The sequence below is a fragment of the Symphodus melops genome (genome assembly GCF_947650265.1).
Source record: "Symphodus melops genome assembly, chromosome: 3".
Classification (NCBI taxonomy): domain Eukaryota; kingdom Metazoa; phylum Chordata; class Actinopteri; order Labriformes; family Labridae; genus Symphodus; species Symphodus melops.
Genome location: NC_136693.1, coordinates 12,825,782 through 12,848,208, shown reverse-complemented (window position 1 = coordinate 12,848,208; position 22,427 = coordinate 12,825,782). Strand labels below are relative to the sequence as shown.

General features: G+C 40.4%; 1 protein-coding gene across 2 annotated transcripts in view; it reads left to right on the top strand.

Moving 5' to 3' along the window:
• Nucleotides 1-22,427, top strand: part of dennd5a (DENN/MADD domain containing 5A) — a 33,305-nt gene that overhangs the window by 1,701 nt on the left and 9,177 nt on the right. Inside the window, exons 2-11 of one of the 2 annotated variants that reach the window (XM_079339180.1) lie at nucleotides 8,396-8,461; nucleotides 9,301-9,410; nucleotides 10,119-10,803; nucleotides 15,502-15,689; nucleotides 16,232-16,540; nucleotides 18,873-19,088; nucleotides 19,193-19,427; nucleotides 20,874-21,024; nucleotides 21,146-21,239; nucleotides 22,285-22,416. In XM_079339180.1, the coding sequence (XP_079195306.1) occupies nucleotides 8,396-8,461; nucleotides 9,301-9,410; nucleotides 10,119-10,803; nucleotides 15,502-15,689; nucleotides 16,232-16,540; nucleotides 18,873-19,088; nucleotides 19,193-19,427; nucleotides 20,874-21,024; nucleotides 21,146-21,239; nucleotides 22,285-22,416 (2,186 nt within the window). The remainder of the gene's footprint in view (nucleotides 1-8,395; nucleotides 8,462-9,300; nucleotides 9,411-10,118; nucleotides 10,804-15,501; nucleotides 15,690-16,231; nucleotides 16,541-18,872; nucleotides 19,089-19,192; nucleotides 19,428-20,873; nucleotides 21,025-21,145; nucleotides 21,240-22,284; nucleotides 22,417-22,427) is intronic. The other variant, XM_079339181.1, reaches the window with a different exon arrangement.

The following is a 22,427-nucleotide window of genomic DNA, read 5'->3' as shown; positions in this document are numbered from 1 at the left end:
TATTGATGTTTGATGTGTAGGGATATGTTGCACAGTATTGACGTATACAGGTGGAGGAAGAGGGAAGCTTGGTTAGAAGAGGGAGTCACCTTTTGAAGTCATGATGGCTGAGATAGCAGGAAAGTTTGATGAACAGTGAACAGATAGCTATCATTTGAAGTGTGTTGACACCTGCAGAGTAATCCCCCAACAGGTGATGTCAGAGTTTTACACAGAAACATCCCTGCTGACTCATGTGTTTGGGGGAAATCCTTAAAGTCAATGAAATGGTGTACAAAGTCAAATGTATTATTATTTGTTATTTGAAATGTAAAAGCTTCCCATCTGTGACTCGACAGCCAAATGTTCTGTCAAACCAAAAATTGTCACGTTGTATTGCACATTGACAGTTGAAACCCTTCAGTGAAAACTATCAAGTGCAAAGCGGCCAACATGAACTAGCCTGACTGTTAGCTTGACTTGACTTTACGCCTTCATGTGAATAATCCCTTGTTGACCGGGTCAATACTCCTGTTCTAGTTTGACTTCTGGATTACAATCCAGTTAGTCAGCTGTATTTTTACTCTTTATAGTCTCGGAGAAAAAAAGGCTTCTGTTCTCACAGTGATTCACAATGATGGACTTAAATAAGGTCTCTATCCCATTCCTGTCTGATTTATCGTGACTCAGCGGCGAGTGAGAGGCCTGTGGAGTTGAAAGAAAGTTCTTTCCAATAAAGAAAACTGAACCAAAGCATTTTATATTTTCAGAGACTCTGCCCGTCTATTCCTTTTTTTTTAAAACTTCCTTAAAACAAGTTCCTGTTTACATGTTCAAATTTAAAAGGGGTCATTTTTTAACTAAATGTAAGTTTAAGGACGTTCACTGATGTGTTTTGAAGAAACAGGCACACAGCCCTGACCTAGTTTATCAGACATACTGCATGAACAGTACATGCAAATGTGGTTGAGCCAGTAAATGCATCTCTTTTTTTTCTATTTGGCCCTTCCATCCTTTGTTTGTAAGCTTTTAAAAAAACATTGAAGAGATTCTTTTATATGAAAATAATTTCAGCTTTGTATCTGTGCTAACAGAGAATGAACTGATGTGTGACAAAAGGTTTTTGGATCAAATGTTTAAAAAAAAGAAAAAGGAAAAAAAGAAAATACACAATAAGAAGTTTGAGGAAAACAACAAGTGTCATCCTGAAGGTGAAACTGGTCCCATTTGATTATCTGTTGTTTTCCCAGCTGTTTACACAGCTGTCTTCTTGTCAGTTGACAGACTTAATGTTCTGCTTTATTCACAAACGGCATCAGTGTATTTAATGTTATACAACAGTCTCTGTGACGAGAGGCCATGTTTATGGTTGAAAGTTGAAGTACAACAGAGATCTTTGTGGTCAAACATCTCTGCATCTGTTCTACTTAACGCTTGTTGTTGCTGTTTACTGTAAAAGAGGTTTGGGGCTTTGCCCTTGTTAAATTGACTTTCAGTACTGAGTTGAATAGAGGAAATGCTGTGGAAACTCCAGTGTAAAAGTTGATGACTACCGAAACATATGGTATAGGTAAAACTCCAAGGTGTCTTCATGTCAGTGGTAAAAGGGTGACGTCTCAGGTGTTTGTTGTGTGTGGCTGGATTAGCATGAATGCACATACTGGGAAACCCTGTTTGTTTTGAACAACTTCAGACCATTTCACACAAGACACCAAGAAGAGTAGATTTCTTTTAAAGGTACTTGTATCCTATATTAGTGGTAATTTGTTAGTTAGAAAGTTTAAAATGCGACTATCTGGATAATAAATAAATATTTGAGACATTTCCATGATCACTAATATAGAAAACACAAACTCTACCGAGTAGTAAGATACAAAAACTGATCATCCGCCTGAAGCACTGTTGATAAGGATTTTACTTTTTTCTTCTTTATTCCAAACAAATGCAAATTTAGCTCTTTCTGAAAAATATGGCCAGGCATCATAAACGATCAAAATCTTGACACAGTGAAGAGTTGGTCAGTAGAAATGAGAGATGTAACCAAAGAGCTTTAGGCACTCTGTGGTTACTGTCATTACTGAACACATTAGTAGTTTAAATGCCCGCATGCATTAAAGCATTTTTATAAAAATTGAATAACCATGCCTGAAAGTAGGTCAACAAACTGTTGACCATTGACAGGTGTCGTTGCCTTGGGTGACCCGTAACCCGTTTTAATACAGTTCAGATGTATTAACACTAATGTACAGTGAATTAAAGAAGAAACAGCCTGAACTTCTGTGTCAGCCCTGTGTTTTCAGCAGCAGAGTGAGGACCTGATTAGCATATGCATGACCCTGCAGCTCACACGATACACTGGAAACACAGGGAGCTGAGAGACACAAGTACATACGCACACACAGGCTTCACTTATTCAAATGCTAAATATCCTTTTGAATTTCCCAGGCAGCCCCTCTTCCCCCTTCCCTACTCTGCAAACAAATGAGGATGAATGGCTCAACATGAAAGCTGGCTTTAAATGCATAATGTGTGCTTTCATATTTCATCTCAGTTGTGTATTAATGGACTGCAAAAGGTCTCCTATCGGTGCATTTCAATCTGCTTGAAAATGTGTAAGATGAACTGAAGATCCAGTTTAAGTATTTGAATAGATTTCTAACTCTGGCTTGTTTTTTATGACATCTAAAAATACATTTGGCTTTTTACATACAAAACTATATCAAACTCCAAACTGGCTAGGGCATGGAGAGTTGTGATTTTATTCATCACACATAAATCATTTTTCAAATTGAATTCATAATGGAGAAGCCATGGGGCGGCAGTAGCTCAGTCTGTAGGGACTTGGGTTGGGAACCGGAGGGTCGCCAGTTCAAGTCCCGGCACGGACCAAGTCCGGAAACTGGTCTGGTAGCTGGAGAAGTGCCAGTCCATTTCCTGAGCACTGCCGAGGTGCCCCTGAGCAAGGCACCGAACCCCAAAACTGCTCTGGAGCGCTCGCTGTGGGCAGCCCCCTCACTCTGAGACCTCTCCATTAATGCATGTCACTAGAACCCTGTTTGTGCATGAGTGTGTATCTCGGCCTATGTGTGTGTTAGACAGAGTGTAAACCGAATTTCCCCTCGTGGGATTAATAAAGTGTAAATTATTATTATTATTATATTCACCTTGTTCTATGAGTAAAAATCATTTTTGTCCCTTGGACAATACTACATGACTCACAGGAGCAGAAAAGTGACGCTTAGCTCTTGAAAGCATATGAAACTATCATCAGCATTCAGTTGAAGAGATGAAAGGTTTCGGATAATATCTGGCTAACCACAAAAAGTCCCACGATGCAATATGGCAAGAAATGGCAAGTACTTCAAAAAAACTATAACATTCACTCCAGGGCATGACATGGTTATGGAAATACCTTCAAATGTATGAGGTACAAGATTTTTAATTTGTATTTTGCATAATTTCAGCCAAATTGTAGTACACAACTGTTTAGATAGCATGTTAGCATGTTGAATACATCACATTTCAGATTGGCTTCTGCATTACAAAAAAACAGAAGACTCATGTATATTGTAGTAAATCAAACTCAAATTTGAAATGGAACATGTACATTTAGATGGCTACTCCTTATTTACAAAACTATTTCATCTAATATTAGGGCAGGAAATCTTTTTTTGTAATCTTGTTTCAACAATTTAGGAAATCAACACAATAGATTGTATTTATCTGATCAGGCTTCCCCTCCCCACATCACTGCTCTGTTCCATTTCCTGGGTTGTAATGCGTCCAGTGCTAGATAACCTTTAAAGTATCCCACTTCAGTGCTTTCAGACAGTAGGAAAAGACTGTTGTGGTGGTTTGAGTCAGCAGTTTACCTGCTCCTGAATGATAAGGGTTTACATTCTTTCCCTTCATGGCAGAGTTATTAAAGCAGCACATTTTTGTGTTGAAGACCGAGTGTTTTCTTTAGGTCAAGTTTCTCCACAGTCCAATACCCTTGCTGCTAACAGATGTTTAGTGAGCTGAAAGCCTGAGCTACGTAGTTCACTCAAAGTAGGGCTTGATTGAAAGATCTACAACAACTTCCTGTGTGCTGCAGATATGGCTTGGATGTTGGTCTAGGTGCAGATTGTAGTTGTTGTTGAACTCTTTCATTACCTAGCTGACTTTCTAGGTGCGTGTTTAACTATTTTATCTGCTGTGTCTGCCTTTTTCCCCCCAAAATATTGTGAATGCTCAAAATATGGAAAGAAAAAGGACATTCAGTGCATAATAATACCTACACTATTACATTTTGAAAAGTTAGTTGTTCAAGCATGCACTTACTGGGAACCCTGAGTGCAACAGAGCTGTAATTAAGCCGGCTACAAATGTGCTCCTCCTTGTGCGGTTTAAGTCAAAATGTCTGATGTGAAGCCAGCAGGAGGGCTTCAGTTTATAGAAGACATCGACATAAAATAATGTCTTTAATGTCTTGTGTTTGCTCCATAGTCTTGGATTTAAAAAGGTTTTACAAGTGATTTGGACAAAGGTACACATACAGGTTGAAAGGATTCATTTCATGTTTTTGCTACTCTGAATATAAAATAAGTCATGTAGGTTTAGCTGCTGCATCACCTCTTTAGGAGATTGGGAAAACGGTGAACAAAGCTAAAGTGAAAAGTCCTTTATTTGGAGACTCTGTTTCAGCAGCACATTGACAACACGATCTGGCTTCACAGAGTGAAGATTCTCATGAATCAGAGGAGAAACAAAATAAACCAGATATTAAAAGAGGAATAGTGGGATTTTTTTTTTTTATTAAACAAGGAAAAATAATATTCTTTGTCGCTTCAACAACAACCTACTTGATCAAAAACACCCAGATAGTGCAGCAAGGTTAACTTGTGCTGTTGGCCACCTTGTTTTATTTTTTCACCTTTATATTTAGTTGTACATTTTTAGGGAATACATTTACTCTGATTAAAGAGCACTGGATTATTGTGCAGAGAAAAGTGGCAGACTCAATCAAGTATGGTGCAACACATACTTTATATGAATATATTTCATTTTTAAATGAACAGATACTACCCTTTCTTTGCTGTAGGTGAGGGAGAATGTGACGTCAACATGCCGAATTTCAGTAATCTAAAAAGTTCTGGCTCACGAAATTTCCCATTATTAAGCGTAGCATGAGAAAAAAAAACTATTTGGAAAATATGCTCCTTCTTTGAAAAAAGTGAGCTGTCACACACTGTGTAAGTACAAGGTCCTCTTGTTGTATTGATGTTTTTCTTTTGCTGCTGAGCTATTTTTAAGCGTTAGCGGTGGCTTCAGCACATTCTGCTGTGGGCAGTCAAGTCGAGTCGGGTTTGAATGTAGCTTTTCAAGTCACAGTGGTACATCCCTTTATGTCTGAGCCCAGTGGGCCGTGTTACAGCAGGTCTGGACATCCCTTCGGCCTTGAAACGGCAGGTGTGAAAGTGTAGAGCTGTGAGGAGCCTAAACGATGTGACGCACTGCTTTTGGTGCACGCTCTCATGGCATCATGGTCCATTAGATGGAAAATATGACAGCTGCAGAAAAAGTTTGTTTGCCCATGTCAACAAGTGTGTTTGCCCCGGGTGAGAGAGCTTCTCATGAGTGCTAATTATTGGGTGAAGATGATGCTTTAAAAGGAACACCTGGGTAATGTTTGCACCCCTCACAGATGTGCTGCTCAAAGTGGTGCAAAACTCTCAGCATCCTGTTAACCTATGTGAAAAAACAAGCAGGATTCACACCCTCAGCACTTTATTTTTATAAAATAAAAGTATGTATTGAATTTCTTTTCACTGATATGGTATAAGTACATCAGTGTGTAAATGTAGAGCACCATTGAAGGATTATTTTAAGCTTGCTTTAATGACTCAACTTGTCCATATTGTCATGTTTCCTTTCAGTGTCTGTTGCTTTTCTGGCGATACTCTAACATTTCTCTTTTAATATTAAACGATTCAATTGAAGATCTTTTTTAATTAATCTCTCTTTTCATTTACTCATCAGCATTTTACTGTGATTTCATCAATATCCCGTGTCATTTTCCTGGTACAGAAAATAATGTCTATATAGAGATGTAAAAAACCTAATGAAAAAAAAGTTTAAGACTACAGCCTGATAATCCTCATTCTCATAAAATGATGGTTGGCCCCTTCTCTTTCTCTTAGTCGTTTGCTTTAATACATTGATCTATGATGATTTATGTATCTTTACGTTGCTAACAGCCATGACAAATAAAATCCTCAATACTTTCACACACAATAATGCAATCAGTTTTCTGGCCGAGTAAAAAACCCTTTTTTTTTTTTTCGAAAACCAGATGTTTGTTGTAACTTTGCAACAACTGACTTTGTCCTGAGAGTGTTTGCAAACTGCTCCGGTCGCATCATCATCATAATCTTGCTTCATGTCTGTTTTTACTTTGTGTGTTGGAATGTGACCTAAATAAACGAGCTCATAACCAGCGGAAGTCAGTCTCATCCCCTTTAAAACATGTCAACACATAGATTCAGGACTCATCGAAGTATCAATAATCGAGACATTCCAAAGGAACTGGATAACTCTTCTCTTTCCCTAGCATAGGATTATATCTTTAAGGGGAGGGGGATTCCATTTGCAATTTTAAAAATGACTGTGGCGTCCACAAACAAGGGCTTTAACTAAATATTCATCTTTCTTAAAAATGATGGGTCAAAGTTCTGTCTTTACTCAGGTAAGATGCTCAAAAACTGACCAAAGTAGTATTAATGATTTATTATCCCTTGAGTGAGTCTGCAGGCTTATCCTTGTCCAACACAGCTGCTATGGAAGGTGTTAAGTGGAGCAACAAACAAGTTAGAATTAGACTTTAAAATTCCAAACCTGGCAAGGGAATGAAAGTCTAATGATTTAAGTGGTTTAATCTGTCGGTTACTTTCAGGTCCAAACTGCAGACAGGGAATATTCACCGACAGTGAGATTATAACCATTGTAAGGATAGACCAGAGTTCATATCGTAAAGGCCACAGCAGCCTGGGAGCAGCACAGTGTGATGTGGTGTAACTAGAAAAGAGTTGATGACGAGCGTCACACGGCTCACTGTTGGCTTTGACTTGCTGCATGAATTTGTGTTCCTGTCAGAAAGACCATTTCATTAGAGCTTGGCAAATGTCATGCATGAAGAGGACAACAAAAAGCGTTGCCTGTCTGCATAAAAGGTTCTTTTTTTTAATGTGAAATGTTAGATAATCTTGTTTTGCCCCAGGGTCCGTCTATCTGCTTTACAAGAGCAGTCATTGACTCAGTCAGCCCCGTGACTGTCCACTGACTCATACACGCAGTTGAACAGATTGCAACAGGTTGACAACCGCACACAAAAATGTATAATAATACAGTAAGAATAACTTCCAACTCTCTTCCTCCACCTGTGACACTCAGCACTGCTTTGAACTAGAGAAAAAAGGCTGGGAAGTGTAGTTTTTAACCAAACATTACTCAAATAGGAGTAAATAGCACATTTATTTTGGGACTATATTCATGGCTGCATACACATTATGTTCTGGTTAAGTATGAAGCTGACAAACTGTGCAGGACGTTTGACTCAAAATAAATAACACTTTCTAAGTTTAGCTCAGTAAAGAAACTCGGGTCCCAACATTTAATGTGTTTTTAAAAGGTTTTCTTCTCAACAGAGATGTGTGGCTCAGGAAAACGTTCTATCAGGCTTTAGCTACACAGACAGCAGTTGAATAATGCCACCCCAACATTTATGATGCCAGTGAAAAAAAAAGTGTTAAACCTTCCCTTTATAGTGATGCCATAAGAGCCTGTATTTGATGTATGATTATTATGATGATTATTTCTAAGGTAATGAATTGCACTAACCTTTTATTGAACACCGTTAACAGGTCAAAAGTTGTCTGATAAAACGGCTAGTTGCTGAAAATATGCAAAACCAGTGACATCCCCGTCAGCCTCAGCTGTACTTAATGCTAATATTCAAATGTCAGCATGCTAACACTGTGAATCTTTACCTGTCAGCCTTGTCTTTTTTTTTTTTTTAGCATGTTAGCTTGTTAATGGTAGCAATTAGCTCCAAGCTCCACTGTGCCAAAGCTGAGCCAAGCTGCTGGCATGGCTTGACACTCTTTGTGATGAGGATATCATCCACATCAGATCAGAATGAAACGTTGCATGATCTCTGGAAGAAGAGGAGAACACGACACAGAGAGATGCTGTATCATTGTATCATTGCTCCACCAGCTGGCTTGAACTAGCATACCCAGCTGATATGGTAATTTCCTGTATGCAGCTTGCCTCTAGAGCAGAGCTGTCGGGATGTTTTTGCACAGACTTGAGAAGTGATGCGCTACCCACCCTGAACCAGGCTTTTAATTCTATTTTTGTTTTATTTGTTGTTTAGCTTTATGCCAGTATATAGAAGCTACTAAATTCAGAGATGGGGCCAGAGGAAATTTGGCAAATGAAGGTAACCCTCCGACCACACACACTCCTCCCCCTCTTAACCTGAGCTCAGCTTTAACCCTTCAGCCTTTAACCTAGCACTCTTTTTTTGTTTCGTTATTTGTTCGTTTTTTTTACTCAAAGGCCCTCTTATGTTCATTCAAAGTCTCAATTTTCATGGTTACTTTCTGCACAGGTGTGGGGAGCTGCCCTTTCTGTTTTGAGCACTCTGATTTCTTCCCTCCTGGTTTGTGTTTTTTCCTCTGCCTCCCCCCCTCCCTCCGCAGCAGCTGAATAATGAGCTGATGTTTGACAATCACCGCTTCTGTTTCTTTCTCACACACACATGAGTCCAGTGCTGCCTGCGGCTGCGCTGGGATTGCTTGGTCAATGTTTACTCCCCCCTTCACTCTGAATGACTTTTCAGTACTGCCTTGGTGTGTGCATCACTTCTGCCTTACTCTGGGTTCAAATCAAGTCAACGTACGCTTCCTATAATTGATCTGTTAATTTTATGTGTTCATTTGTATTGCCATTAAAGCTGTCAGGAAGCATCACAACAACATTTTTCTTTTCTTTGTATTTGGGAATGATGCTGCCCTTTTTCAATATTGTATTAATTAACTTTTAACAAAATGCAGATGACAGCTTTATATGATGCAATACAATCTTCATCTTAAGACAAATATGCTGACTTGCTTTTTTTCCTCTGGAGCTGCGCCTGTCATTTTCAACCCCCCCCCCCTCTGATCAGACCATTCCTCTGTCTTCCTCTATGCACATCTGGAAACTCCTGCTAATTGTTTGTCTCTTTTTTTTTTTTCTTCTTCTATCTGCTCTTTCCTCTATTTGTTTCCCTCTTAGGTGAGAATTTTGAGCAGAGTCCATTGCGGAGAACCTTTAAATCCAAAGTTCTAGCACATTTTCCAGAAAATGTCGAGTGGAATCCATTTGACCAGGATGCAGTGGGCATGGTATGATCTCCACACAGTCGTTACTGTAGTAATATCATAAGAACCATGATGGGTTGTTATCCAAATCACAAAATTATGAACAATGTTTTCTTCTGTATTAATTCAACCAATAAATGTGGAATTAAACAGATACATTTGATGTAAAAGCATGGCCTGTTATAGAATACTAACACGTTTAATGAGGCTTATTTTTGTTTGTTAGCTTAAGTTTAACTCCGTAAGGACTAGTTCTATTTTTAAACAGGCTTTTTGTCACATGACTTAGCAAAAAGCTTCACATAATTATGGTGAATATAGTTGGATATATAGTAGTTCCTTAAAAAAAAAATACATTCTGAAACCTGAAACACAAGCAAGTTTGTTTAAGAACCAAATAAAGAAGATCAAGTAAGTTTGACATTAGCTGGTATTAGCATTAGCATTGCTGGTAGCTGTCATCTTAAACTTCTCAGGCGCATGCTAGCAGTTAACTCTTTTTTCAATGTTTAAGATAAGCTTGGCTGATCCAGTTAAGACTCCAGCTTTCTGCTAAGATCACAGATGCCAGAGTGGTATAGATCTCATCACTTTCTTAGTAGGAGCCCAAATAAATCAATCAAAATAGTGTAAAAGCCCTAAATAGTTTTAAATAGCTTTTTTATACTATAAAGACATAAAAGCCCTCTCTTTCAAAACCCTCTGATACAATGTGTTCCTGTTCTCTCACAGCTGTGTATGCCAAAAGGTCTGTCCTTCAGGACGCAGGTGGACTCTCTGGAGCCTCAGTTCCACTCCTTCATCATCACCAGAGAGGATGGCTCGCGGACCTACGGCTTTGCCCTCACCTTCTTCGAGGAGGTGACCAGTAAGCAGATCTGCAGTGCTATGCAGACTCTTTACCACATGCACAATGCAGAGCAGTACGACATCTTACACACTCCAACCTCGCCAAAGGGACCAGAGGACCATCGACATCAACACTCCCAGCCCCGTCCCGTGCTCCATGCTGCACCTGCCATCTCTCGCCTGCAGCGCTTCAACTCTTATGACATCAGTCGTGACACGCTGTACGTGTCAAAGTGTATCTGCCTAATAACACCCATGGCCTTCCCTCAGGCCTGCAGGAAGGTGCTGCAGCAGCTACACCGAGCTGTAACCTCCCCCCAGCCCCCACCCCTCCCGCTGGAGAGCTACATCTACAACATCCTCTATGAGGTGCCCATGCCACCCTCTGGACGGTCCCTTAAGTTCTCAGGCGTCTACGGGCCCATTGTGTGCCAGAGGCCGAGCACATGCGAGCTGCCGCTCTTTGACTTTGCTATCGGTGAGATGTTTAACCTGCTGGGGGTGGAGAACGTTCTCCAGCTGTTCACGTGTGCCCTGCTCGAGATGCAGATACTGCTCTACTCGCAGCGTAAGTAACCTGTCTGCTACTGATAAACTCAATGTTCTCAAGTTACTTTTAGCACCCTGTCCCGTTAGGATGCATTGATGCATTATAAAAAAAAAAAAAGTACAGCAAGTCAGACTTTCATTGACATCCTATACAAAGGTATTAAAGGGGCTGTAAATGAAAGAACTATCTGGAACAGCTGTTTTTTGAGAACCATGGGGTAAAGTGATCCTGTTAAGAGGCAACTCTCAAGGGATTTTTCTGGAGCTGGGAGACATATCAGTGTCATGACATAAGACTAGATAATGTCAGGGGAACTTCTGCTTGTGTTTTTTCTTTCTTATACATTTCGGTTGGAAAAATCTAGAGATTTTCTGACAGGTTAAACCGCTTTTTAAAGATCCTGATGCAGACCCTCTGGTGTTATAAAAAGAGTTAGTTTTTAAAGAAGTTTTTAATTGAATCACATTTTTTAGGAATGTTTTCATTTCCTTGTTACCATTGGGCTGCTATGAAAGGTAACTATCAATATCAATTCATACACATTCAAGTGCTGCTGACGCAGTTGTTGGTGGTTTTGGGGTTGAGGTTCAGTGAGGACACTTTGTCACACAACTGACTATAGCCCTCTACAGCTGAACTACAGTCGCCCCTGTTCTCATGATTTTACTGAAGGGAAATATTTCTCGTTGTGTCACTGCTTCTCTCTCCTTCCATAATCCAGCTCTGTGGCCAGCTTCAGATATTTTAGGATTTAAAATGTCTACGTGGTGGTTGTGAGGACACCGCCGTAGGCTACGACACATGTTTGATATGCATGGTGGAAGTATTATCCAAAGAGATTACATAACTTGTTGAGTGTTTCCATTGAAGTGGAACACTGGTAGTAGCAGGCTGTGTAAATGTCCCGGCTCCCCTCAGCTCAGTAGCTATCTTGTTTTTGTGTATTTGAGCTGCTCAGTTTCGCTTGTTTTTATGGAAGCCTTGGTTATGTTTTTTTTAGGATTTAAGAAATCTCTCAACAGCATTGTGCTGAATTTCATCTGAGCCTTTCTTGGCCAAAGCTCAGATGAAATACAGCACAGAGAGCAAATGGTACTCATTTACTACGCTGCAATAAGGATTCAAACGTTTGCTGAACTGAGTAGAACATAAGAAAAGGTGTTATTCATGTCTTCTTCACTATTTGTGATGGTGTGTGTGTGAGGCTGCAGGGTCTGGTGTGGTGATTGGATTAATTACACTGGCAAGAGAAGGCAAATGGTTTACAAAATGCCAGGGGCCGGGGGGAGAAGCTCTTAAGGGGAAGCTGGTGTTGCTAGGCAACTTGGAGACAGGGAGGATAGCAGTAATGCAGGGTGATTATTATTGGCTGGAAGTGACATCATGCCACCTTTTCTTTTCTTTTTTTTCCTTCTCCTCCACATGAGGCTCATCACTGCAGAACGTGTGAAGGGTGTTGTGTTGTTTAGAGTTAAGTCCTGGCAATCTTTCACTGAGAAGAAACGAGGGATTGTTGGGAGAAGATGTTGCGCTCTTTAAAGCCCTCGCTCACACACACACACATTCACTCACATGGGCTTGGGAGAGGGATGCTCTGAAAACAAGAATATGACTGTATAGGCATTAGGCAATGAGCTAAAAATAGCATGGACATTAATTCCTCTGATAAAGATTTTTTCAGTCTTCACAAAAGACACCCAAACGAAAGATCGTCAAATACTGTCTGCTGATGCTGCTTCCTTATTTCTCAAGCAGGAAGTACATCTTGTGTCAATCATGTGTCAATAACTGTGACATGCTGTTATTAAGCCATTATTGTGGATTTTTTAAAAATTTATTTCAAAGGCATCTGCCTGTGGTTGGCAACAGAATAGATGATGGATGAATGTAGGGGGAGACGTTGGTATGAAGAAGAGATCTGAAGGATTTTGGAGTTACGAAAGCTCCTTTAAGTCAAAGAGATGCTTCATTTCAAAAGAGGTTTAAGAGCACACATTTAAATAGAGATATCTGTCGGCACGTTTCTGTGTGGCGGAGTCTTTCAGTGATAAAAAAGACAATCATACTGCACACATTTTCCTAATACACAACATCATTACCTGAAATAAAGAGCGATATACTTACAGTAAAGAGAGCAGGAGCTGGCATTCACATAGCGCACGTTTTGATAGTTAGCATGGTAACGTTTGCAGTTTTTTTTTTTATAGATCCCTTGAAGTTCACTTTAACACATAGCAGATAGTGTCGTGTTTTTCACAACCACTAATACTGAATTAGCCACCGTCCGCCATGTGTTGAGAGGATTGAGAGGAGAACACGCTAGACATCTTTAAGATCAAAGCTCTCACATAGAATAACTAACCTAGAGTAGTGCGGACAAACTAAAGCTGTATAAACAGCCATGGTACAGATTTAATATTAAAAAAATGTGTTCTATTAAAATGGGGCTGAACAAAAGACCTAGAAAAGCTTCACTTGTTTGTCTTTTATTGATTTATTTTTAGCTCTGCACTGAATATTTTTTTCTGTCTGCGACCAGTTCTCTGTGTGGGCATGTTCGAAACGTTCAAGCATCATACAGGCAGCAACAGTACTTGACTGTTGGAGTCTTGAGTTGAAGTGGTTTCTTTTTACGGTGGCTTTAAGAGCCCATGGGTGATCTTAGTATTCTTGTCCCCATCCTGGGAGAGGGAGTCTGCTGAGAAGGGGGGGATGAGGGGGAGGCCAAGGCAGGGGTAGGAGTCTCTTCTCACGGATCGAGCAGGAGCAGCACATGACCAAATGAAGGAATGGTATTTATTTTGGCACCATATGAGGAGAGGCAGCGCTGCTGTCAAATGTACAGTAGGTGTGAATGGGATAGAGCAGGAATGCAGATGAGGAGTGCAGGACACATATTTGCATGCATACATGTGACCTTGAGTGTGAACATAGAAGTAGTGTTTCGTTGTGGAGTCATGGCAAAGGAATTTAACGTTAGCCAGAGGGCCAGCTGACTGCAGCTGTGTTAAAGGTCAGAGCCCGGCTCGTTCAGAAGATGCAGGCCACAAAGGTCCAACAGAGGATGTACTCTGTGGGAGTAGATGATGTGGCCTCACAGTCTGTGTAGGCAGGTAAAAGCCTCAAACATTGTAAAACTAATCACCAATACAGTATCATTTAAATGGCGCGTAAAATGTAATATTCACGAAGTTGCCTTAAAAATTACATCAGCCCACGATGCACAAGAAGATCTGAAGACTGCAAAAGTAAAAGAGAACAGTTTTCTGCGTATCAAATTTAAGATGCTTTCTTTTTTTCCCCCTTCCACTGGGACAGGTCACATGAGCATGACATTATTATTTACATTGGGACGGCAGTTCTTAAAAAAAATAAATAAATAAACCTGAGACAAGAGCACCTTTGTCTCAGGAGATAAAGTGTTTACACAGGAGTAATGGGAAGTGTGTCAGGGACAGACTTTAGTGAAAATAACACAAAAACTAATGAGGCTTTCTAAATATCAGGCAGCAACACAGGCTCCCTCATTTTTTAGCTTCGCTGCGTCTGTCCTTGGGGGCCTTACACGTTCGACCCACTTGATCCGGAATATTACGAACAACATACCTCTGAAGACGCAAACAAAAAGTGTTCTTTACCACAACGTAAACATCCTTTACGAGATGAACGGCCTCCTGTATTGGAGGGGGTTCAAATAGTAACCGGCAGCCTGTTTTGATTGTATTTTTCTTACATTTATAAACTCGTTATCCCTCGCTTTGAACAGAGATAGTTCTTCCATCACAGCTTATACCTTTCCTTTCCTTCCTATACTGGTCCAACAACTCCACTCCTACATTTACAAAACAACAACCAGAGAGACGAGTTAACGCTGCTGTCGCAGGGTTTGGTGTTTTCTTTTGTCTTGTCAAGTTATTCCACTTTGTCTCCTTCTGGTTCATCTGAATTAAAAACAAACAGGTGTTTCTTGCTAACAAAGCTAATTTATTTTGGATGAACCTGAAGAGTAACTCTCCTGTTACTGAGGCAGGGTTGGCAGTCATGCTAACAAACAGAAGAGCTGAGTTATTAACAGTGCATTCAAAATGTGCTTTTTACTAGCCCGAGTGTTGATGAACAATATATAACCAACTGAAGGGGACTAAGGCATTGTAGTCAGGAACCTTTAGGAGTAAAAGTTAGGGAGGAGTGTGGCTGTCTCTATTTTAACACTTTTATTTTTATTAATTTTACTTACTACAAATGAACGTTACAACAAGACAGAAAGGGAAGAAAAAAAGGACAAATAAATAAAAATAAATCAGCACATTCAAACAAGTGTGATAAATACTTTGAGCCTGTTAGAAGAGTGAAGGTTACTTACTACAATGCATATTTTATCATGAATGATGTTTGTGTCCCTGTGTAGTTATATATGTTAACCATTTTCCCCAGCCTTTAGTAAACTGTTCTTCCTTAATTTTCAAATTATAGGATATCTTTTCCATCACAAGGATATTGGTAGCTGTCTCTATTTTAAATGTCAGAAAACTCTGTAGAAAGTATGTTTTAAGGGAGTTCTCTTGTTGCATTTTTTTAAGAAAATTAAATGTGCTGGTTTGGATGATTTTGAGGCACTGACAGTCAATAAGGAAAGGATTTTCAGCATGAGCAAATGACTCTATCATTATAATCCTTCATCACTGTTTATCTTGTTTTCGTTTGTTGGTGAAACAGATTACCAGAGGCTGATGACGGTGGCAGAGAGCATCACAGCCTTAATGTTCCCCTACCAGTGGCAGCACGTGTATGTTCCCATTCTGCCCGCCTCCCTCCTCCACTTCCTGGACGCTCCGGTGCCCTATCTCATGGGCCTCCACTCCAACGGACAAGATGACCGTACCAAGTTAGAGCTGCCCCAGGAGGTACAAATACCAAAAAGACTAGCTTCGTGGAATGACTTTCTCCTCGTGATTTATTTGGATATTAAGCAGTGATGACTTAGCTTCACTCTCCTCTCTCTAAAACATTCTCCCTCGTTTACTTTCTTTGTCTGTGCAAAGAGATAATTGGGATATGTTTATTTAAATTTTAGCGATTAAGTTCCTCCTTTTCTTGAGATGTCTTTAGGCTCAGAAACCCAAACACAAGTTGTATCTCTGCCACGTGGGTTTATTTTGTAAGGTAATCCTTTCCCACAGAGGAACGTTTTTCCTCATTCCTTTCATGGCAGCATTTTTTAGCTTACTTGGTTACTCGCAAAATTTCGAACAAGCAAAGAATCTAAACTGTAAAGCGTGTTACAGTCAGTTGTTTGTTAGAAGGGTTATTGTGGTGGCAGACATGACCTAGTCAGTACGTAATAAGAACTTGTTCAACTTGCGAGCCTTATTTTACAATTAGTACTAATAATGTTAGTGTTAAGATTTTCATGTACATTGTTTTTTTATCCTCTGTCATATTTCAGGCTAATCTGTGTTTCGTGGACATTGACAACCACTTCATCGAACTGCCAGAGGAGTTGCCCCAGTTTCCCAACAAACTGGAGTTCATTCAGGAGATCTCCGAGGTGCTCATGTCCTTTGGGATTTCTCCGGAGGGAAATATTCACTCCAGCGACAGCCAGGCAAAATACCGGTTCAGATCGGTTGATATGGTCTCTGATAAACGTAACGGCAACTTGGCCTCGCCCCTCAACTCCTACCTGCTGAGGGAGAACGAAACTATCGCCAGACTGCAGGCGCTGGTAAAGAGGACAGGTGTCAGCCTGGAGAAGGTGAGGAAATATGTCAAAGTGAAAAATGTGCACAGTGGAAATTTTCTGAAAATTATTTTGTATATTAACCGGGTTGAGCTCTGTCGGTGAAGCAGTAGCAGCATGTGCAGAGGCTACAGACCTCATCGTGTTGGTCACAGGTTCGACTCCCAGTGATGACGATATTTCATGCACGTTATCCCCCACTCTCTACCCACAACATTTCCCGTCAGTCTTCAGCTGTCCTCTCAAATAAAGGCAAACAAAAGCAGCCCCCACCAAGAATCCTCTCTAAAAATGATATATCAAAGAACACACAGCATGCCACTTGCACTTTAAGCAAAAATGAATTTTCTTTAAATACAATTTCACTGAGAATCACCAAAGCTAACTTATTTTAAATAAATATAAAAATTATGTTATCTTTTATGTTCGGCTCCTTTCTTGTCTCATCTAGAGTTTTATTACCTCGATTTGATTCGGTTAAGATCAGTTGATAAGATACACAAAGGCAAAATTAATTATGTAAAATAATCTTGGGGCCAATTTGCAGAAAAATGGATGCTATAGAAACATCTATCAACTACATAAACTGAATAACATGCATGTTTATTATTGTACCTGTAAAATCATGATTGTAGTAGGGGACACTGAACAAAAGGGGGCACTCTTTCTGTGCCACACTTCAAACCCAATACAGCTTTTGTCAGGTCAGAGAGGAAACTGATGTTCTTTAAAAAAAAAATGAAGCTTTTTCTAAAAAAAAAATTTAAAAATGTGTTAAAAAAAACTGTTAACATATTTAATTGTTCGATTTGACCATATTTGGAGTAAATATATACCGTAAATTCCGGACTATAAGCCGCTACTTTTTTCTCACACTTCGAGCACTGCGGCTTCTACTCCGGTGCGGCTAATGCATGGATTTTTTATGGGGGACAATGAGCTTCTGCCGCAAAAACATTTGACTTCGTCACATCGGATCTTAATATCAGTCATTTTGCGCTTCATGCACGCACCCTCATGATGGAAAACACACGGAGAAATACATATGATGCAGCTTTCAAGTTAAAGGCGATCGAACTGGCTGTCAAAGAAGCTAACAGAGCTGCTGCACGTTAAGATGACACTGACAGCGACAACAGAGACTGAGGAAGTGAGTAATGAAGTCATTCTGAGGCAGTGAATGGATGGACTTTTTCTTGTGAAATATATTACGGTCATCTTTTTCATCAGCCGTGTTACAGACACCGTCGGCTAGGCTTCGTATTGTAACGGTTCATGTTGTAAAGTCAGTAGTTGATAATGTGTTCATAATTCCGATTATGTGGAGAGTCAGTGAATGCACCAGCGAGAACGCGTTGAGTGGCTGTATGAGAGAACGCTGGGGGAGAGAGTTGGATTGTTACGGCAAGTTATGTGTTGCTCTCTGCTGTAAACGGCGTGGTCACGGCCGACAGTGATCGGGTTATTAAAAGTTATTATTTGAACGCTCTCGTCGTCCTTTAACGTCCGTACGGACGCTACAGTATTTGCGGATGTTACCGGTAGCCTACGTCTGTGTAAATAGCTCTTGTTATAGCGTGGACACCTGCGGCTTATAATCAAGTGCGGTTTATATATGTACAAATACATTTATTTACTTATTTTTAGCCGGTGCGGCTTATATCCAGGTGCGCTCAATAGTACGGAATTTACGGTATATACTCACCAGAGATTTCTCTGAAACAATCCTTTTTGTGTTGAAATGTTAATAGAACCACCAGCTTGCAGACTTGTTTTCACTTGCCAAGAGTATCTCAATAACAGTGATAATAGTACGATGAAAACACGTTCTCATGCCTGAGAGGCGGACTCATTAGCTGCTAATTAGAGAAAGTCTCTGTGATTGTGGAGTAATCAGCTTTTATGCTATTGGGCAGAATTAGCTTTTCAAGAACGGATTAGCTCATCGTCTGTGTATCATTTTTCCAGCTTTGAGGTTTGACCTCACTATACCTCATGGTTTTTCTTATCTCGACTCACTGCTGTTACAATTTCCAACTTAATGCTTTCACCATCATCGAGTGGAGGGCCGGCTCTGGGTTATTTTAGCCTGGCATCTGTCCAGTAGACCTACTGACATGCTGAAAAAGAAACTGTGTTTGCTTTGGGTGTTAAATCAAGCCGACATCCTTGACTTCCTTTTCGATAACCCCCCTTGCTTCATCACCAGTCAGCGATAACCGACAGATAAGATCAAATAAATGCCCATCGCAGTTAGTTTTCTTCGTCTCACAAGCTTTTCTGTTTGTTTCTTTTTTCTTTCTTTGTATCTTTTCCCCGTGTTCGGGTGTGTGTTCATGAACACCAGCTGGAGGTGAGAGAGGACGCCAGCAGCAATAAAGACGCACGGTTTCAGTGTGATGAGGAGGAGCTAAAGATGCATCAGCTCAACATCCAGGTGCGCGAGGTCTTCGCCAACAGATTCACCCAGATGTTCGCAGATTACGAGGTGTTTGTCATCCAGCCGAGCCAGGACAAAGAATCCTGGTTCACCAATCGAGATCAGATGCAGAACTTTGACAAGGTAAAGAGGATTGTTTATAGAATAGTTGTAAAGGATGTTATTGCTCAAAGGGATATGAAATTACATTTAACTCTATAAACGTGTGTGTGTGTGTGTGTGTGTAGGCCTCCTTCCTGTCAGACCAGCCAGAGCCCTATCTGCCCTTCCTATCACGTTTCCTGGAGACGCAGATGTTTGCCTCCTTCATCGACAGTAAGATCCTCTGTCATGATGATGAGGAGAAGGAACACACGCTCAGGGTGTTTGACTCCCGTGTGGATAAGATTCGCATGCTGAATGTCCGCACGCCTACACTGCGCACCTCCATGTACCAGAAATGTACAAACATCGAAGAAGCAGGTAAGTCGTGAAAATCGTTGAAGGCTTTGAGGGAAAACAGAAAAACAAAAAACAAAAACAGTTTGGAAGGTTTGAATTGCTTTAAAAGCCGTATTTTTTTGAGCTGAATTTTTACAAAATACTTCAGCTTCCAAGACCTGTCTCTGTCTTACACCTCGTATCTCATCCAGAGACAACAACTCTGTGATTGTGGTTGACAGTGATAATTCAACAAGCTTTCATTTTAAACAGCATTTGATTGTTAACGTGTTCTGCGTAAAACCAAACATTTACAGTTGTAATGAATGTAAGCAAAGAACCTTCAGTATGTGAACTTGTGACAGACCTCTGAAGTAAAACATTTTAGTTAACTGACTGGTAACCGCTGTCTTCTTTGCAGAGAAACTGGTTAAAAAGCGATATGAAAAAGCGGATTTTTTCGCTCCTGGACCTCATGTCATTGGGCTCGAGAACGACAGCGCTCACCCTCGTAATATTTGCACTTGTTACCTCAAGCATCTGTGGTGGTAGTGATCTGAATGTGTGTGCAACGTATTCACTCATAGGGGCAAGAAGGACTCTTTGCATGATAATGATTGTTTTTTAACTCGACTTGAACACACATATGGTGTATATGTGTGTTTGATACTTCCAACACGCAATTTAAAAAACAAACAAACGTATCTCGATAAATAAAGAGTCCTCTGTGAGATCCTTTATGCATTCTTGCCCTTTTCTACACCTGCAGCTTCAGGTTGTGGTGCATTATTATTACCAGATGATGCACTTGTCTGTCATCCTTATATCGGGGATCTGAATGGGTGTAACATTATTGGCATGAATTGAATCTGTGTTCCTGTGTATCACAGCTTAAGACCATGTGTGTAAATGTTATCTTTCATTTAATTAGCACATTTTTAAACCTCTTTTTGTGTTCCTGTCTGTACACACACTGTTGTATCTCTGGCACGTGTTGCATTTTATTTTCATCTATGCCAGGTCGATTGTATTTTTCTAAACTCATGGATGCTTGTGATAACACAGCCCACGTAAGAGTGGGTTGATAATCAGGCATCATAAAATAACTGTTTAAAGCTGCATTCATGGAGGATTCTGCAGTGGTTTCTTAAAAGAATGAAAGAAATGAGAAGAATTGATTCTTCGCCTTTTTCTGACACTTCTTCTGGGTCTACGGGTGTGCGGGACTTTATTTCTCTGCCTTTTACATTTTACAGCCATAAGGCGCGACGAGTTGTTTTATCTTTGTTTCTGGTTTTGGGATTCTTCCTCGCCCATTTATGACCACCTGATCTCTTTAATTCTACAAACAAACCCGACTGTTGATTTTGAGCTAAATATATTTGAATGTGCCATGGACACTTAATCGCTCCTCCCTTACAATGAGTGGAGCAAATGGACAAAATGAAAATGAAGAACGCATCCTGTCATCTCACGTCTCCTCTGCAGAGAAAGCCATTGAGATGAGAGTTGCAAAGATCGACCACACTGCCCTGCACCCCCACCTGCTGGACATGAAGATCGGTCAGGGCCGCTACGAGCAGGGCTTCTTCCCCCGACTGCAGTCTGACGTGCTCTCCACTGGGCCCACCAGCAACAAGTGATTATAACTGTTATTGAAACTTGTGTGGAAAAGAATAGTTTGATATCCACCTTCAGTCTGAACTTAAAGGCTTTGTTTCATGACATGTCTCTGTAAAGGTTGCTGATTTGTGTCACAGGTGGACCAAGAGGAGTGCTCCTGCCCAGTGGAGGAGGCGGGATCGACAGAAGCAGCACGCTGAGCACCTTTATTTAGACAATGACCAGAGAGAGGTGAGAGGTTCAAGCACTGTGTTCTAATGTCAGCGTGTATTCGCTCAGATTGACTGCCCGAGCTTTTTTTTCTTTTTTCATTTTGCATGATCTGTTGTCTGTTTGCTTTGTTCTTACATTGCTCTCATCCTCTTGTCTGCTTAACTTTCCTCTTCCTCCAACTTCTGGTCACTTTTTTTTTCTTTTTCTGTCTCTCTTGCACTCATGCTCACACGCTCTCAGCATGTAGAGTGTTTGTTTCCGGAGCTGCAGCTCCTGCTGTTTCTTGACTACTACTGGCTCTCGCAGTCCTTCAAGCCCTGTCTTAAGTCGGTTTCTGTGGACGTGGTATGTTTTAGAAATCTGTAAGCCATTAAGCCTTAACACTGAGACCACATGACCTGTACTCTCATGTAGTCTCTACATCCCTTTGTGCCCTTCATCTCCACCTTGTTTCATTCTGTGGGGGTGTGGAACTTGAAATAAAATGTCAGGAAAGTTTAAAAAAAAAAAAATACACATTTTGTTTCAAAAGTATCAACATACTTGCTTCAGACCTGAGCATACATATGAATAACATAAATATGTTTATCACAGATCTATTTATCTTTACCAGTTAGCTCTGACATTTCACTGCTGTACAACACTGTGCACTGAATGTTATATTATTGGCCTGAGCAGGAGGGAAAATGTGCACACCATCATGTTAGCATGAACACTTATTGGCTGGTCAAATGTTGATGTCAACGTAAGCAGATGAGCTGTATTAGTGTGAGCTGAAGTTTTAACATCGATCTTTTTTATTTACTTGATAATATTTCACCTCTATTGATCATTTTAACTTATGTCTTTAAGAGTTCCACTACTTGTGAGGTTGAATACAGCTTTATTTTGATGTTAGACAGCCTCCATCACTGTAGAACAAACTGTGATTGAAATCCTGTATTTGTACTTCCTCTTGTTTCTCCATGGTAACCTTTACCTGTGCTGTGAGCCCATGAGAACGGTGACACTTTCTTTTTCTGTGTATGTTCGTTGGCTGATTTATCTCTCTTTCTGTTATTAGAAGTACATCCAGGAAGCCAGAAACCTGGGCACGACCATCAGACAGCCCAAACTGTCCAACCTGTCCCCTTCAGTCATCGCTCAAACTAACTGGAAATTTGTTGAAGGATTGCTGAAGGAGTGCAGGAACAAGGTTCGTGCATC